We start from the raw sequence: 20,125 nt of genomic DNA on the forward strand, positions 1-20,125 counted from the left end.
ATTCCTCGTACTTTGGAAGTTAAGCGTGATTTAGTAAAATGTCTTGATGTACTCATTGTTAGGTATGAAACGTTTAATACTGTTTCAGTTACACAGTAATAACTTCTGCAATATGAGGACTATCAGCATGAAATTTTGCACGCTGGTAGGACAGGAGTTGGCCTTCAATCCGATATAACAACTGTTAGGAAACATTCATTAGCTCAAGCGTTATTAGCATTTTTATAAACAAAACTTTTGTTTACTTTAGTGGGCGTGGCATGGGTGGAAAATGCCGATTCGGGATTGAAGGATATAACAAATTTTCCAATCTATCTAATGCTCAAAGTTTCATTTGAATACACCAAGTACTTTAGAAATTATACCTAAATTAGTAAAACTGTTCAAAGGACACATTGTTAAATCTACAACGCTTACGACTGTTTCAGTTATACTTTAATAGCTTCTCTAATATTAGGACAATCAATTTCAAATTTAATAAAGTGATAGAGAAAGATATGCCCTTTCTGATGGTGAAACAATAAGTTGTGCAAACTTATTCACTCTTGTGTTATAAGCGTTTTTAAAATTTAAACCTTAATTTTTATAAGTGGGCGTGGCAGTAGGCGGAAAATTTACACTCTATGCCTTAGCCCAAATTCCAAGCTTTCATATGAATCCAATATCTTCTAAATATTCCCAAAACTACGGAAGTTATTAGCAAAATTGTAAAAATGTCATTTGGACAAACACTTGCTATCAGATTCTGTTCACCTATTAGTTCACAAAAATTTGAAATTTCATTTTTGGCAATTTTTGAAATTTTAAACATCTGAAGATTTTGCTTTATAACTTCCATATTTTACAAGCAAATAACTTGAAATTTTGCAATGTGGTAGATCAGGATCTTGGCTTCAAGCTCGTATTACTATATTTTTGTAAGCGTTTCATCGCTTGTGTTGTAAGCGTTTTTAAAGTTAATTATCGAATTTTTCGAAGTAATCGTGGACTTTGATGAAAAAAAATAATTCCATGAAATAGCTCGTTTTCCATTCTATCCAGAACTGAAAGTTTCATAACAATATTCCTCGTACTTTGGAAGTTAAGCGTTATTTTGTAAAATGGCTTGATGTACTCATTGTTAGATATAAAACGCTTGATACTGTTTCAGTTACACAGTAATAACTTCCATAATATGAGGACTATCAGCATGAAATTTTGCATACTGGTACGACAGGAGTTGGCTTTCAATCCGATATAACAATTGTTAGGAAACATTCATTAGTTTAAGCGTTATTAACATTTTTGTAAACAAAACTTTTGTTTACTTTGGTGGGCATGGCATGGGTGGAAAATGCCAATTCGGGATTGAAGGAAATAGAAAATTTTCCAATCTATCTAATGCTCAAAGTTTCATTTGAATAAACCACGTACTTTAGAAATTATACCTAAATTACTAAAACTGTTCAAAGGACACCTTGCTAAATCTACAACGCTTACGACTGTTTTATTTATACTTTAATAGCTTCTCTAATATTAGGACAATCAATTTCAAATTTAACACAGTGATAGAGAAGAATATGTTTTTTCTGATGGTGAAACAATAAGTTGTGCAAACTTATTCACTCTTGTGTTATAAGCGTTTTTATAATTTAAACCTTAATTTAGATAAGTGGGCGTGGCAGTAGGCGGAAAAGTTTCATCCTATAATTGAGCCCAAAATCCAAGCTTTCATATGAATCCAATATCTTCTAAATATTCGCAAAACTACGGAAGTTATAAGCAAAATCGTAAAATAGTCATTTGAGAAAACACTTCCTATCAGATTCTGTTCACCTATTAGTTCACAAAAATTTGAAATTTCATTTTTGGCAATTTTCGAAATTTTAAACATCTGAAGATTTTTCTTTATAACTTCCATATTTTACAACCAAATGATTTGAAATTTTGCAAGGTGGTAGAACAGGATCTTGGCTTCAAGATTGTATTACTGGATTTTTGTAAGCGTTTCATCACTTGTGCTGTAAGCGTTTTTAATGTTAATCATCGAATTTTTTAAGGTTGCCGTGGGTTCTAGCTAAAAATTTTAACCTCGTGAAATAGGTCGTTTTCCATTCTATCCAGTGCTGAAAATTTCATAAAAATATTCCTCGTACTTTGGAAGTTAGGTATAATTTAGTAAAATGGCTTGATGTACTCATTATTAGGTATAAAACGCTTGATACTGTTTCAGTTACACAGTAATAACTTCTGCAATATGAGGACTATCAGCATGAAATTTTGCACACTGGTAGGACAGGAGTTGGCCATCAATCCGATATAACAATTGTTAGGAAACATTCATAAGTTCAAGCGTTATTAGCATTTTTGTAAACAAAACTTTTGTTTACTTTGGTGGGCGTGGCATGGGCGGAAAATGCAAATGCGGGATGGTAAGTAATAGTAACTTTTCCAGCCTATCTATTGCTCAAAGTTTCATTTGAATAAACCACGTACTTTAGAAATTATACCTAAATTACTAAAACTGTTCAAAGGAGACCTTGCTAAATCTACAACGCTTACGACTGTTTCAGTTATACTTTAATAGCTTCTCTAATATTAGGAGAATCAATTTCAAATTTAAAAGAGTGATAGAGAAAGATATGCCCTTTCTGATGGTGAAACAATAAGTTGTGCAAACTTATTCACTCTTGTGTTATAAGCGTTTTTATAATTTAAACCTTAATTTAGATAAGTGGGCGTGGCAGTAGGCGGAAAATTTACACTCTATGCTGAAGCCCAAATTCCAAGCTTTCATATGAATCCAATATCTTCTAAATATTCCCAAAACTACGGAAGTTATAAGCAAAATTGTAAAAATGTCATTTGGACAAACACTTGCTATCAGATTCTGTTCACCTATTAGTTCACAAAAATTTGAAATTTCATTTTTTGCAATTTTTGAAATTTTAAACATCTGAAGATTTTGCTTTATAACTTCCATATTTTGCAAGCAAATGATTTGAAATTTTGCAAGGTGGTAGAGCAGGATCTTGGCTTTAAGCCTGCATTACTGTATTTTTATAAGCTTTTCATCGCTTGAGCTGTAAGCGTTTTTAAAGTTAATCATCGAATTTTTTAAGGTTGTCTTGGTTTTGGGAGAAAAATTTTAATCCTATGAAATAGCTCGTTTTCTATTCTATCCAGCGCTGAAAATTTCATAACAATATTCCTCGTACTTTGGACATTAGGCTTAATTTCGTAAAAAGGCTTGATGTACTCATTGTTAGCTATAAAACGCTGGAGACTGTTTCAGTTGCACGGTAATAACTTTTGCTTTTTTAATCCTATGAAATAGCTCGTTTTCTATTCTATCCAGCGCTGAAAATTTCATAACAATATTCCTCGTACTTTGGACATTAGGCTTAATTTCGTAAAAAGGCTTGATGTACTCATTGTTAGCTATAAAACGCTGGAGACTGTTTCAGTTGCACGGTGATAACTTTTTCTTTATGGGGACTATATTTATGAAATTTTGCACGCTGGTAGAATGCGAAATGGCCTTCAATCTGGTAGAAAATTTATTTTAAAAAATTTATCAATTCCAGTGTTATTAGCGTTGGTATAATCAAAACTTTCGTTTACTTTAGAAGGTGTAACGGTAGGCGGAACATGTACTTTCGTGCTGGAAAGCAAGAACCGCTTTTCTAGCCTATCCATTGCTCATAGATTAGTTTAAATAAACTGTATACTTTGGAAGTTATACTAAAATGATTATGAGAGTACTATGACCCATTACTTAAACGAAACAGTAGCAAGCGTTGTAGTTTTATTTCGCAGCAATAGCTTCTAAAATATTAGGTCAGTTCACTCAAGTTTTATTATAGAAAAGAAGAAAGAGAAATTAATTTTACGTTGATGGAAAATTTAAGTTTGCAAGAGTATTCGCTGTTGTTTTCCAATAACTTTTCTATTGAAAACTTCAAACACTTTTAATTGAACATTTTTCCGACTTTTTAAATAACAACACTAATTTGTTTTTTCCTTTTGTTTTAAATTTTAACTTTAATATTTTTATAATTGAGTTCATTTACTATTTAATTAAAACAAACTCTTGGGAATACACATAAAAAAATGCATACAAATTTTTTAATTTTCTTAAAAGCTGAACATATAAATATTTGGAATACATTTGAATAATTGGATTGTAATAAATATATTGATATTTCTACATATTTTCGAATGAATCAAAATATGCAAAAATATGCCGACATGCATATGCAAGTGTGTAAATGTAAGTAAATAAATATAAATTATTATTTTTCGGTTATTTAAAAAAAAAAGACATTAAAATAATAAAAAAATTATAATTATAAATGAAAAAAACTTAACAATGAAAGTACATAATGGAAAATAAATTCATATTAAACTATAAAAATAACATAAAATAAAATAAAATATTATTAAATTATTTAAATTAAATCAGCTGGAGTTTTATGTTTCTCTTTTCCTTTGCCTTTCAAACTTCATTTGATTTTTCTAAATTACGCAACTTTTGGTACATATTTATATAATGAGTCTGTAATTGTTTCTGATACTTGAGTACCTTTTCCTTTTCATCCGACCACTGGCGTTTTTCCAATTCAAAATTAACTCTTACATCATCGAGTTGTTTGCGTAATTTGGCTATTTCTTCCGCATAACTGGCCGATTCTTCGATTAATGTATCCAAAGTACTTTCTTCTAATTTGCTAGAGGGCAATTTATTAAGTGCCTTGATATTAATGGCCACATCGGGCAGATTTTGTGAGCCATAGACGAAATTTTGTATGTCATTAGACATTTTGGCTAAACGTTTTTCTGCATTCAACTTATTTAATTCCAGTTCTTCACGCTCTTGATAATCCAAATGGCCCGCATTGCCACCACTCTCCATTATAGGTGGTGCTATTTTCAAACAATTCATTATCACCTCCAGATTACAATCATCGATAACCTTTTCATTATCCTGTTTTTCACCACTTTTTTGACTCTCAATACGTTGTTGTGTGTGTTTGCGTGTTTTATTACAGATATCGGTTAAATTATCCAATTGTTGTTTCAGTCTGGTATACTTTCCCGATGGTTCTTCGCCATATTCATGAAATATAGCCAAATCAGATAATTCTTTGCGTAATTTAGCCAACTCATTAGTCAAAGCCAAAATAACTTGATCCTTCAGTATGACAATTTTATTGAGTTGTTTTAGCTCTGTCTCGGTTTCCTTTTGAGTTTGGGCCTTTTGCTGTTCCTCCTGCCGGTGTTGTTGGGTCATTTTATGATTTTCTTGTAGACTTTGGTAAATTTGTGTTTCAGCATTGGTATTTTCGTGTTTTAAATGCACTATGGCATGTTCCTTAAGAGTCAATTCGTTCTGTAACGTGTTAAAAAATTAATACAAATAGTACTCCTTCTAGTAAAGATAAATTCTACTTACAGTTGCCTCTTTAAGTTGAGTTTTAAGTAAAGCTAATTCTCCATTTCTTTCGCATACTTTCCACTCACTTTCCTCCAGTTGTGCTTTAAGTCTGCAAATGGTATTTTGACTTTCTTCTAATTGTTCTTCTACATAAGCAGAACGATCTTTTAGATTCCTCTCGGAATTCTTTATACTGATGTTGTTGGTCCTATAGTGAAAGGAAGGAAAATATAATTGTTTCTAATGAATAAAAAAGTCAATAACCAAAGAATCATTATAAGAAATCACGACCGGAAATCAATAACGATTTCACTTCTACACTATTCGTAACAATTAGCATATATTCGCATCAGTTCAAATCAGTGATATCTATTGAAATCATCTCGTATAGTCCGTGTCAACTCATGTATCGATGGTATCGATTCGTATCTCTCTCTATCTATCTATCTATCTATCTATCTATCTATCTATCTATCTATCTATCTATCTATCTATCTATCTATCTATCTATCTATCTATCTATCTATCTATCTATCTATCTATCTATCTATCTATCTATCTATCTATCTATCTATCTATCTATCTATCTATCTATCTATCTATCTATCTATCTATCTATCTATCTATCTATCTATCTATCTATCTATCTATCTATCTATCTATCTATCTATCTATCTATCTATCTATCTACTATCTATCTATCTATCTATCTATCTATCTATCTATCTATCTATCTATCTATCTATCTATCTATCTATCTATCTATCTATCTATCTATCGATCTATCGATCTATCGATCTATCGATCTATCTATCTATCGATCTATCGATCTATCTATCTATCTATCTATCTATCTATCTATCTATCTATCTATCTATCTATCTATCTATCTATCTATCTATCTATCTATCTATCTATCTATCTATCTATCTATCTATCTATCTATCTATCTATCTATCTATCTATCTATCTATCTATCTATCTATCTATCTATCTATCTATCTATCTATCTATCTATCTATCTATCTATCTATCTATCTATCTATCTATCTATCTATCTATCTATCTATCTATCTATCTATCTATCTATCTATCTATCTATCTATCTATCTATCTATCTATCTATCTATCTATCTATCTATCTATCTATCTATCTATCTATCTATCTATCTATCTATCTATCTATCTATCTATCTATCTAATCTATCTATCTATCTATCTATCTATCTATCTATCTATCTATCTATCTATCTATCTATCTATCTATCTATCTATCTATCTATCTATCTATCTATCGATCTATCGATCTATCGATCTATCGATCTATCGATCTATCGATCTATCGATCTATCGATCGATCTATCGATCTATCGATCTATCGATCTATCGATCTATCGATCTATCTATCTATCTATCTATCTATCTATCTATCTATCTATCTATCTATCTATCTATCTATCTATCTATCTATCTATCTATCTATCTATCTATCTATCTATCTATCTATCTATCTATCTATCTATCTATCTATCTATCTATCTATCTATCTATCTATCTATCTATCTATCTATCTATCTATCTATCTATCTATCTATCTATCTATCTATCTATCTATCTATCTATCTATCTATCTTATCTATCTATCTATCTATCTATCTATCTATCTATCTATCTATCTATCTATCTATCTATCTATCTATCTATCTATCTATCTATCTATCTATCTATCTATCTATCTATCTATCTATTTACGTCATTTATTAATTTGTACCGTTCGAATTTAAAAAGAATTCCTCAAATTTTTTAAATTTACATTGCAAATATGTATGTAAATTATCGGAACAACATCATAAAGATCATTAAAAGTTAATAAACTAATTTATAAAATTATAAAACAATTACGTGGCTAGTAATTGTTCATAGAAAATGACATATTAATTGAATCTCTGTTTAGTGGCCATTGACTCATGCGACTAATATGTAGGTTGTTAGAAACATATTTACAATTAATAGCTTGAAAATTATCTCATTTAATACTCACTTTAAAATTTCATATTCATTTTTTAATTCAGCTAATTGTTCGCGTAATTTTTGAGTCTGTTCATTGTAACGCAATTTGTGCTGTTTAAATTGAAATTGTTGCATGGCTAGCATTTGCTCCATTTTCTTGATTTTCAACATATATTCACGCTGCTGGGCTTCGTAGTATAATTTTAGACGTTTCGTTTCGCTTTCCCAATAGTTTTCCTTGTCCTGAAATTAAAAATGTTATTAGTCAGTATATATGATTTTAAAAATAGGATCTAATTCGTTAACAAGCTACGTAATATGTTAAAAACAAAATTAAACCTTTTGTACTGTGAAAATTACTTTCTCATTGTGTTCCATGGTTTGTCTTAAATAAGACAATTCCGAGTCTCTGTCCTTAAGAGCCGCTTCCAATTCCGAAATGCCCGAATCTGAGGGTGATGGTGTCATATCGCATTGATCATTCGATAAACAATATTTACTGGACGTCATACTTGAACTGCCCATTGTAATGCTGTTACTCATCATGTTATTAATGCTGCTGCTGCAATTGCTACCATTGGATTTGCTGTAATAAAAAAGGCAAACAGACGCAATTGAAATTTCAATTCAAGTTAAATTCTCACTTTAATTGTTAACACAATTTATGCGCAAATTGATTTCTAAACTAAATACAACACAGCACAACACTCATTCCGATGGACAGACAACCAACGAATGGCAAATAATTGTGTATAGATTATTTTAAAAATATTAAAAAATACTCACATAGTACCACTTTGGCTATTAACATCTGAATCCGGTGTGTGTCGAATTGATTCCATACTATCGTTGATCTTCAACGATCTGGAACCACGTCGACGTGCCATAAGGCTGTTGCAATAATTATTGCTTGAATAACCACCAACAAAACCTCCAATACAACCACTGCCACCACCAACACCTGCCATACCACCGACTCCAACACCAACTCCACCATTGCCGCATCCGCCGCCAATAATACCAATACCTCCTCCGCTGCCGCCATGCCTCAAATCGGTCGTGCCTAACGATGATAAAGAAAAAATCGCATAAATATACATAAAAGCGAAAAAAAAAACACACATTTAACTTAAATAAATAAAAAATAAACAACAATAACTAAGACTGAATTAAAATTTTAAAATCAGTTTATGTGTAGCACAAATATAAATTTTAATTTTAATGTTGAATGAATGATGAGTGGTTTTTGGTTTTTTCTTCTATTTTATTTAGTTAAGTTTTTTGCGTTTTTTTTTAACTACAGGCCATTTATTTGCAATTATTAATTATTGTTTTGAAAAAATAAATACATACATAAATAAACACTCAGTATATAAAAACAACTACTTATGTATTCAGAAACAGTATGCAACAAAAATGATCCGACAAAATTAATTCTACTCTCATTCTGTCTCTCTCTCTATCTCTCGGACCATTGCTGTTTTAAAGCAGAAGTCGGCAGAGAGTAAAAAACAATCTCTCTGATGTGTTAAATTAAGAGTGCATGAATGCATATCTCTGTTTTAAACCAACTGATCTTACAAGATCCTTAACTCGCTCTGAGCTTTAATTTCAGAGTTACCTTTTGAACAGTTAAATTTAATATACTTTTATTCATAGACCGGATCACAGTTTAGAGTCTAAACTATTGCATGGACTATAGTCAAAACTAATAGAGTAAATTTAGACCAGAAATAGATCACAGATTTGACTATAGATCAGACAATAGCTCTGACTATGTGCGTGATTATAGTCTTGGCAATATACACTGCTATAGATCTGACTAAAATCTCTATTATATAGTTGATTTAGTCATGACTATGAACATGTGCATATTCAAGACTACAGACCAAACTTTGCTCTCGACTACTGACCAAATTATAGTTTCGACTATAGATTATAGTATTGACGGTACACTGAGCAATAGTCTCGAACTATAGACCGCTCTATATGCAAGATTACAGTCCAACTTATAGTTTATAGACGATATACTTGGGTAAAGTTTGACTTTAGATTAGATTATAATCTCGACAAATAACTGGGCTATATATAAGTCTCGACTACAGACCGCACTATAGACTAGACAATATTCTCAACTACAGACTACAAACTGGAAAATAGTCTCGCAAACCGTCTCGACTATTGACAGATATGTATATGGTCGAGAGTATAGACTGAACAGTAGGCTTTGATAAAATACAGACTGTAGTCTCGACAAAAGACCAGACTATAAAGATAACCATAATATAGTATCGACTATAGTCTGGACTATAATCTCAACTATAGGCTGGACTATAGTATCTACTCTAAACTAGGAAGTTGAGTTAACTACTAAACTGAAGACAGACTATAGACTCGACTAAAGAATGGACCATAGTCCCGAGTATATATAGATTATTCAATAACCTAGAACTTGGCTAAATACTGGACAATAGTCTCGGCTCTCGAGTATGGAGTGAAGTATTGAATGAACTTTAGTCTTAACTATAGACTGAACTATAGACCCAAAAATATCCAGACAATAACCTCGACTAAAGAATTAACTATAATCACGATTGTAGACTGAACAATAGTCTAGAATATAATATAGACTGTAGTCTCGACTAAAGACCCGACTATAAAGATTGACCATAATATGGTCTTGACTATTGCCTGGACTATAATCTCAACTATGGGCTGGAGTATATCATCGACTCTAAACTTGGAAGTTGACTCGGAAGTTGAGTTGACTGAAGACAGACTATAGAATGGGCTATAATCTCGAGTATATATAGATCATTTTACAATCTAGAACTTAAACCACAGTCTCGAGTCTCGACTATTGACTGAACTAATGTCTTAACTATAAACTGGACTATAGTCCGGACTATAGACTGAATTATAGCGTGGAAAATCTAATCTATAGACTAGACTGGAAAATAGCCAGAATATAGCCTCCACTAAAGACTTAACTATGATAACGATTATAATTTAAATTATAATCTCGACTAAGAACTGGACTATAGTCTCGACTATAAATAGAACCATAGTCATGTTAATAATCATGAACTATAGTGAAGATTATAGTCTTGGCTATAGACTAAATTATATTCTTGGCAATAGACCGGAGGTATACAGAATGAACTAAATCTTGACTATTGACTGGACTATAGTCTCGACTAAAAAACTTAATATAGTCTCGAGTTGACCAGTATACAGTCTCAACAATAGACTATGTTATCGGCTATAGATTATACTACAGTTTCCATTAGATCCAACTACAGTCTCGATTATAGGCCATGCTATATTATAAACTAAAAATATAATTTTCCACTCTATTTCTCTCATTTCTCACCCACTGTACTTTGTACAAGTACATGTGTAATTTGTGCAATTACTAATTTGTTTTTAATATTTATGTGTTTCGTGGTAATTTGTTGAAATGTTTTTTATTATTTTTCATTTTATTATTTCAAGGAAACTAAAAGTCAATTTCAGTTTTAAACATAAAAATAAATGTAGTTTAGCAAACCATTTACAAAAAAACATGGTTGCATTTCGAACCAATTTTAAAATATGTATATACATTTTTGTAATCGAATCCGCATTTGTAAATTATTTCCTAAGGACAGGTGATTAATAGTAATAAAAAATAATGTTGTAATTTCAAGAAAACTATTAACAACTAACATTCATTTTAAAAATATTAATCACTAAAAGATATATATTTTAACAAAATATTCTATGTTGGATAAATATGAGAATAACATTATTGATCCTCACTCTAATATTTCTAAGTTATTTTCATCATTTCATTCAAATACCAATTCCTATTAAACTTATTAATCATTTACTGTTTCAAACCATTTTTTCCCAATTTCCTGGAACATCAAACCTAACTTTCATATAATTAATCTTTTTGGAAATGAAACGAATGACGAAAATGTCATGGGAACAGAAAAAAAAACACTTTAATACAAAATTGTCATTTAACTTACTGCCAAATCTCATGTTAGAACCTGGTGCTGCAGCCAATGAAGGTGTCGAACCATAACGATCGCCCACATTATGTGTAGCTGTTGCTGAGTGAGCCTGAGCAGAAGTAACGACATCACAGTAACGTTGGGGCAGAGTATAGTCCGGTTCAAAAGGGATCGGCTTAAAAGCAATCGGGCGTAAAAGATTTGTATTTGTTGTTGTCGTTGCTGATGTCTACAAAATAAATAGAAACAAAAGATCAAAAATTAAGAGAAGAAAAAAAACTTAAAAATCTTATGAAAAAGGGAAAAAAGCTGTAAATAAAATGTGGTCTGGGTATTAAATGAAGTGTGTAAAATATATTCAAGTATGGGTGTAGTTAGTTTTATGTATATGTGAAAATTTTTAGGTATACAATGAATATGAACTCAGACTTAGAATGTGTGGTGGAGTTAGTAGACACACCCAAAAAAACCTAAATCAGATAAAATTGAATCAGACAAGTGTTTTTGCAATAAATAAAATAAATAAAACTAAATGCAATTGTTGTTGGTGGGTACTTTACATGTTTTTTATTGTTTTGCATATAAAACACAAAAACAAAACCATGAAATCAAAAATTGGAAATTAGAATCATAGGGCAAGGCCGACATTTTAACACACTGGACTTAGCCAAGACTTTTGTCTCTCCGTTGCTAAGGCTATAGTCTGTCTATAGTCAAGACTATAGTCTGTCTATAATCAAAATTATAGTCTCTCTATAGTCTGTCAACAGTCAAGACTATAGTCTGTCTAAAGTCAAGACTATGGTCTGTCTAAAGTCAAGACATAGTATGTCTAAAATCAAGACTATAGTTTGTCTATAGTCAAGACCATAGTCTATTTATAACTAAGACTACAGTCTGTCTGTAGTTAAGACTATAGTCTGTCTATAGTCAAGATTATAGTCTCCCTATAGTCTGTCAACAGTCAAGACTATAGTCTGTCTAAAGTCAAGACTATAGTCTATATGTAGTTAAGACTATAGTCTGCCTATTGTCAAGACTATAGGCACGACTATAATTAGTCTATCTAAAGTTAAGACTACAATCTGTCTTTAGTTAAGACTACAGTCTGTCTTTAGTCAAGACTATAGTCTGTCTATAGTCAAGACTATAGTCTATCTATAGTCAAGACTATAGACAAGACTATAGTCTATCTATAGTCAAGACTATAGTCTATCTATAGTCAAGACTATAGTCTATCTATAGTTAAGACTATAGTCTGTCTATAGACTTTTTATAGTCAATACTATAGTCTATCTATAATTAAGACTATAGTCCGTCTTTAGACTTTTTATATTCTATTTATATTTAAGACTATAGACTGTCTATAGTCAAGATTATAGTCTTGTCTATAGGCAAGACTATAAATAGTCTATCTATAGTTAAGACTATAATCTGTCTTTAGTTAAGACTACAGTATGTGTTTAGTTAAGACTATAGTCTGTCTATAGTCAAGACTATAGTCTATCTATAGTCAAGACTATAGACAAGACTACAGTCTCTCTATAGTCAAGACTATAGACATGACTATAGTCTACATATAGTCAAGACTATAGTCTATCTATAGTCAAGACTATAGTCTACCTATAGTTAAGACTATAGTCTGTCTATAGTTAAGACTATAGTCTGTCTGTAGACTTTTTATAGGTTATTTATAGTTAAAACTATAGACTGTCTATAGTCAAGATTATAGTCTGTCTATAGTTAAGACTATAGTCTGTCCATAGTCAAGACAATAGTCTATTTATAGTCAAGACTATAGTCTATCTATAATCTTAACTATATATAGACTACAATCTGTCTATAGTCAAGACTACAGTCCGTCTATAGTCAAGACTACAACTCTGTTTATAGTCAGGACTATAGTCTGTGTATAGTATGTCTATAGTCAGAACTATAGTCTGTCTATAGTTAGGACTATAGTCTGTCTATAGTCAAGACTAAAGTCTGGTTATAGTCAAGACTATGGTCTGTCTACAGTCAAGACTAGAGTCTGTCTATAGTCTGCTGTAGCCTATCTGTAGTTTGCCTATAGTCTATCTAGACTCTAGTCTGCCTATAGTCAAAACTATAGTCTATCTATAGTCTGCCTATAGTCTATCTATAGTCTGCCTATAGTCTATCTATAGTCTGCCTATAGTCTATCTATAGCCAAGACTATAGTCTGTCTATAGTCTATAGTATAGACTATAGTTTGCCTATAGTCTATCTATAATCAAGACTCTAGTTTGCCTATAGTCAAAACTATAGTCTATTTATAGTCTATCTATAGTCTGCCTATAGTCTATCTATAGTCAAGACTATAGTCTGTCGGTGGGCAAGACTATATAGTCTTCCTATAGTCTGTCTATAGTCCAGACTGTAGTCCGTCTACAAGTCCAGACTGTATAGTCCAAACTGTAATATGCCTGTAGTCCAGACTATATAGTCTGTCTATATAAAATATTAGTTGTCTACAGTAAGTTACAAACATTTCCCAAAACACTACACACCTGAAGAAGAGTACTATATAGAAGTAAATACATAAAACAAATCTGTACACAAACCTGTTGTTCATGATTTTCTTCAATCGGTTGAATATGAGACAAATCACTTGCGCTACGCTGTTGGTGTTGCTGCTGATGATGTTGTTGTTGTTGTTGCTGCTGCTGATGATGTTGTTGTTGCTGCTGCTGATGATGTTGTTGTTGCTGCTGCTGATGATGATGCTGTTGTTGTTGTTGTTGATTAGTATTATGCACTAAAGCAGTATGTGTTTGTAAACGTTGCTGTTGTTGCTGCTGCAAACGCATTTGATTGCTATTGTTATTAATATTATGGTTATTGTTGTTAGTATTACTATTATTATTCGTTTCTAAACACTCCGTTATATTTAAACGTTCATTAAGTTCCGTTATACTACTACGACTACCACCACTTCCGCATCCGCTTATAGAAGTTGGTGTTGCCGGTGCCTGTATTGATGACGACGACGACGATGTTGTTGTTGGACATGGTTTTCTTTGCACTTGCGTTTGCTGTAGATATGAGGCGTTTCGCTTTTGACCTTGAGCCTGTTGCATCGGTTGTGTTGTGTATTTCATTGTGGCCGATGTTAATGATTGTGTCATCATTGGTGGCAATGATTGCATTTGATTACTACAGTCATTCGATGTGTCTATGTTGTTGTTGTTGTTAGTGGTGTTATTGTTAAATGTGTTAGTTTTTGCACTGGATTTTGTCAATTCAAACATTTGACGAATGTTATTGAATTTATTACGACCATGTTGTACAAAATCTTCCAAATTACTATGACTACCAAATTTGTTACGCATACGTTTCTGTTCGTTACGTGACTTTAGTGTGCCTGTGTTGCCGGTCTGCACCTGTGGCAGACCCAATGTGTTTTTGGACACTAGTGAATTGGCATTTTCCAGCGAAGCCGATCGTATGTGTCCACGTTTAGAGAGTGTGGGTGAAGGTTGTTGTTGTGGCTGTGAAATTTGAATCGGTAAGGCAGTGTGTGATGTTTTGGTTGTCACTGTGGCCGCCATGTTGTTGTGTGCGAAAAGGAAATATCCGTTTTCTTGTAACTAGAAGGGAGAGATGAAGATGAGATGAGATGAGAGATGAAAATAACAGTTTATTAATATTTATATTTTAAGTTTTTGAACATAGTTATTAATTTTTCAAAAGTTCAGGAGATTGATAGTAAAGAGGCCACCACTACTCTCTTACTAGTGGTGTGACTAGTCACTTTAATAAGTCTCAGTGGAATAACTTTCTCTCTTAAATATATTTATAACTCACAAATAATTCTTTTATCAGTCTTTATGAGCTTTAAGGTAGAAGAGTGATTAATATGAAGTCATTAGCTACTTTACTATCTCCTAGTAAACAAAAATGTGTTTATAGCCACATGATTGATACTAATACTATTTCCATCTCAAATTCTTAGAAATAGGGTCATTACTTAACAAAGAACAAGCGGGTTATATAATAAATAGAAAAAATAACAGTTATTTGCGTGATTTGGCTAAAAGATAAGATGCTGGCTGGTGGTACCGATACTTAAAATCAGACACATAAAAACAAACAACAGCTACAAAATAGAAATGAAAACAACAAAGGTGTTGGTGGTTAAAGTGTTTGCTTGTTAAATCAAACCATATGTATGTATATTTGTTTTTGAGTATAAAGGTAAATCTAACGTTATAAGTTAATATGGCGTGCGGCTTAAACGATTATATCATTTTAATCTAAACAATCAACACAAACACATTTCACATTCCCATACCAATACCACTAACACTACACTACACATACGAAAACTAGAAAAATTAAACATTTTGTTTTTGATGTTTAACAACAACCCAGACGCAGGAGATTGATATAATGAAATCAAAGGTGCAAAAATACAAACAAAATACAGTATAAATTAATAGCAAAAAAACTTTATGATAAATGGTTTTTTATCTTACTAATATGACCGCAAAATCAAGCATCTTTCATATAAAATTAATTGCAAATAGAGAAAAACATTTCGACTTAATTAGCTTCAAACGAATCATAATGATGGTACTAGATGTATTTAGGTCAATCAAATAGTGGGTGAAATTATAATAAAGGTTAACGGTAAGCCAATGATATAAATAAATTATATATGTCTGATCAAACAAATAATTTTCTTTAGAAAACTGATCGCACACATTACATTTTCTAAAAAAAAACTGATAGTATAAACTATATACACAAATTATTGTAAAAAATCTTTGTTCATTTAGAGATCGTACAAAAGATCTTTTTAATCATCTTACAACAAATTTTCATAGAATCCTCAATAAAATATTTATAAAAAAGTAATCGAAAATCTTTTTTAAAATATTTATCGTACAAACTATTTTCTACAGCAAATTGATCGTATATATATAATTTCCATTAAGAAACTGATCACGCAATAAATTTTCTATAAAAAACTGAAATTTTGTATATGCAAACTGATGTTAAAAAATAATCTATAGAAAACTGATCTTTTACAAAAAATTATCATATAAAAATTTTTCTATAGAAAAACTGATCATATGAACAATTTTATATAGAAAATTGATTGTTTAAACAATTATATATAAAAAAACTGATCTTTAAATCAATATTATATGAAAAATTTTTAGAATAAAAAACTGATCGTACAATAAATTTTCTTGAGAAGAACTAATCAGAAATGTTCTATATGTAAACTAATAGCATAAACAATTTTATATAGAAAACTGACTGTTTAAATAAGTTAACTATGGCAAAATGATCGTACAAAAAGTTTTACAAATACATATATAGTTGTCTACAGAAAATTATCGTTTATTTTTTTTTGGAAAGCTGATCGCATATAAAATGTTTTGTAAAAAAAGGATATTAAAAAAAGTAATCTATAGAAAACTGATCGTAGTAATAATTGATCGTTCGAATAATTTGATATAGAACACTGATCATGCAAAGAGATCAGTTTGCTAGATCGTAGAAATAATTTTACACAAAAAAGTTATTGTACAAATAATAATCTACATGAAACTGACAATTTTCTATAAAAAGTGATTGTACAAAGATTTTTTTTTAAGAAAAATGGTCTTTAAAATATTTCTATATAGAAAATTATTCATAGTTACGAATTTCTATAGATATTTAACTGATAATGCAAAGAACATTCTAAAGACAACTGATTGTACAAAAAAATGTCTGTAGAAAACTGATCGCATAAAAAATTGTCTATGAAAAACTGATCGTACAAACAAATTTCTATAGAAAACTCATCATATCAAAAATTTTCTATAGAAAACTCATCATATCAAAAATTTTATATAGAAAACTAATCATAACAACAATAATCTATGGAAAATTGTGCGATCGCACAACAAATTTTCCATAGAAAACTGATCGTACAAGCTTTTTTCTTCAGAAATACTGACCGTATAGAAATTTCTTTAAACTGATCGTACAAATAAATTTTGAAAGGAAAACTGATTGTGAAAATATTTTCTTTATAGAAAATGGATTGTAGAATTATTTTTCTTCTAGATAATTGATCGTATCAACGTATTTATGTAGATAGATATTTAACTAAAGAAAACTGATCGTATCAACAATTTTTTATAGAAAACTGATCATAACAACAATACTCTACTTTTTTCTGCAGAAATACTGACCGTATAGAAACTAATTAAACTGATCGTACAAACAAATTTTGAATGAAAAAACTGATCGTAAAAATAATTTTTTATAGAAAATGGATTATAGAATAAATTTTTCCAGATAATTGATCGTATTTATTGTAGATATTTAACTATAGAAAACTGATCGTATCAACAATTTTCTATAGAAAACTGATCGTATATGTTTTTTTCTGCATAAATACTGACCGTATAGAAATATCTATAAACTGATCGTACAAATAAATTTTGAAAGAAAAACTGATCGCAAAAATATTTTCTTTATAATAAATTTTGATTGTTTCAACAATTTTTTATAGAAAACTGATCGTACTAATAATATTGTACAAATACACTTTAAAATTGATCGTTAAAATGTATTTCTAAAGATAACAAATCCTACAAATAGGAAACTGATCGTACAAGCTATTTTCTATAGAAAAACTGATCGTGTAGAATTGTTTTTACAGATAACTGATCGTAAAAACAAATTTCTAGAGATAACTGATCATATTAACAAATTTTCTGTAGGAAACTGATCGTACAAATAATTTCTTATAGAAAATTCAATGTAAAAACTAACCTTAAAAAAAACTGATTGTAGAACAAAATAATATAGAAAACTGATCGTAAAACATGGTTTTAATTTGATATATTATAAAACTTAAAAAAATAAACACAAGTAAGAAATTATAGTCGGACAAAGCCGACCATATAATACCCTACATCAGTTATAAAAATATAATGTGATTTAGTGTTCATAATAAAGCATTTAAGAGCATTGTATAGGGGCTAGAGTCAAATAAGGCCCTATCATCAGATCAAATTCATCACGGTTATCAAGGCTAGTATAGAACTTGGTTTTGCAGCTCAGGCTAAGTAAAATAATGGACCGATGTTAACAATTTTCTTCGTTTCTAGCACAATAGAAGATCATGTGCAAAATTTCATTATGTTTAAAATTGCAACCAGTAGTTTGATTACAAGGTTTACAAGCCCTATTAAGGGGTTCAGTTGTATGGGGGCTAGGTGAAATAACGGACTGATCATAACCATTTTCAATAGGCTTCGTCCCCAAGACAATAGAAGATCATATCAGAGCTTCGAATTAATCAATTCAATTTGAGCTTAATTCACCAAAATCTTAATTCAGAAATAAAATGTTTAATTTTCCAATCCTTTTTTTAATTCTCAGGAATTAATTCAAAAGCTCAATTCAAAGGCTTTCAGTTTATTTCAATTCATTCATATACTGAATTCATTCATGTTTGAATTACATTCTGCTTTGAATGATTCAACTTTTCTTTAATTCAAATCTACTCCAAATTGAATTACGAAATTTTTCTTAAATTCAATTTGTAGTAGATTGAATGAAAACCCCTTCGTTTGCAGCCAGAGTGCTGTATCTCAAAAACTAAAATTTAAACTTAAAAGATTTTTCAAATTTTTAGTTTTTTATCTCTATATAAAAGAGTGGATGCGTATAAGTTTTAAATAACTTATTTTACAGCTGATATTTATAAGTTTGTTTAATAAGAAAGATAATTCTGACTAATAATAAACACAAATTCAGTGCACAAGAAACATTTTCTATTTTTTAGTTATAACACAATTGCTGCAAATAAAGATATATAATATTTATGTACAATATACTAAAAAACATACATACATATTATGTGACCATGACTTTATAATCGTAAAACATAACAAGTCCGTTGAAGTTTGCTTAGAACTGAATCGGTCCCTAACACAAAAGAATGAGCCACTGAACGCCTTTTGTGGTGCTAGCTTTTCCTTCTAAATAGTGTTCTTTTTAACGAAAGGGACTCTGATTAATCACAATTTGTATTCGTCAGTGTTTACTGTATTTACTGCAGCATAAGGATTCATCCGCTAAACAGAATTTCTTAAAGTTTTCATTATCATTCCATCCATATCCTATACATAGTACATTTGAATTTAAATTTATTTTACAAAAAAATAAATTATAATTTATTTGACAAATATTAAGCATGTGTATATTAGGATTGTTCAAATAAATGTTTATTTTGAAAATAGTTCTTAAATAATATATTATTTGTTATATTTGGATTCTTATAAACCTTTCTTGTTCGCTTTTGCCTAGGAACCACATAATTGTTATCAACGACGGAGTCATAAGATGAAAATTCTAATTCACTCATGATAGAAATTATTTTTGAAAAATAATTTTTAATATGAAAAATAATTTGAAATTTTAAATTTATTTCAAATTTTAAATATTTTAATTCTGTTTATATGTGTACGTATGTATGTATATGTATAACGGTTGTTCAAACTTTTTACAAATGGAAATTATATTTCGAAAATATTATTAAAAGACCCATAAAAATAACGTTTAAAAAATTTTATAAATAATATGTTTCGAATAAGATTTGCCATTTATGTAAAATTAAATAGGGGCTATATTTATTTTAGTTTAATTTCATCTATAATATAGG

The 20,125-nt window shown here is 30.2% G+C and overlaps 1 protein-coding gene across 2 annotated transcripts in view; it reads right to left on the reverse strand.

Annotated features, from left to right (window-relative positions):
• Window positions 1-4,007: 4,007 nt before the first annotated feature.
• The window catches only part of LOC119605262 (putative uncharacterized protein DDB_G0271606), an 89,511-nt gene continuing 73,393 nt past the window's right edge, over window positions 4,008-20,125 (reverse strand). Inside the window, exons 2-8 of one of the 2 annotated variants that reach the window (XM_037958257.1) lie at window positions 14,013-15,038; window positions 11,443-11,656; window positions 8,213-8,489; window positions 7,787-8,012; window positions 7,458-7,669; window positions 5,435-5,624; window positions 4,008-5,371 (exon numbers count right to left, since the gene is read on the reverse strand). In XM_037958257.1, coding sequence (XP_037814185.1) covers window positions 4,478-5,371; window positions 5,435-5,624; window positions 7,458-7,669; window positions 7,787-8,012; window positions 8,213-8,489; window positions 11,443-11,656; window positions 14,013-14,999 — 3,000 coding nt within the window. In that variant the 5' untranslated portion in view covers window positions 15,000-15,038 and the 3' untranslated portion in view covers window positions 4,008-4,477. Of the gene's footprint in view, window positions 5,372-5,434; window positions 5,625-7,457; window positions 7,670-7,765; window positions 8,013-8,212; window positions 8,490-11,442; window positions 11,657-14,012; window positions 15,039-20,125 lie in introns of both variants that reach the window. The other variant, XM_037958256.1, reaches the window with a different exon arrangement.

The sequence above is a fragment of the Lucilia sericata genome, unplaced genomic scaffold, assembly GCF_015586225.1.
Source record: "Lucilia sericata isolate MDLA Ls3-8-SP2 unplaced genomic scaffold, ASM1558622v1 Contig000469F_arrow, whole genome shotgun sequence".
NCBI lineage: Eukaryota > Metazoa > Arthropoda > Insecta > Diptera > Calliphoridae > Lucilia > Lucilia sericata.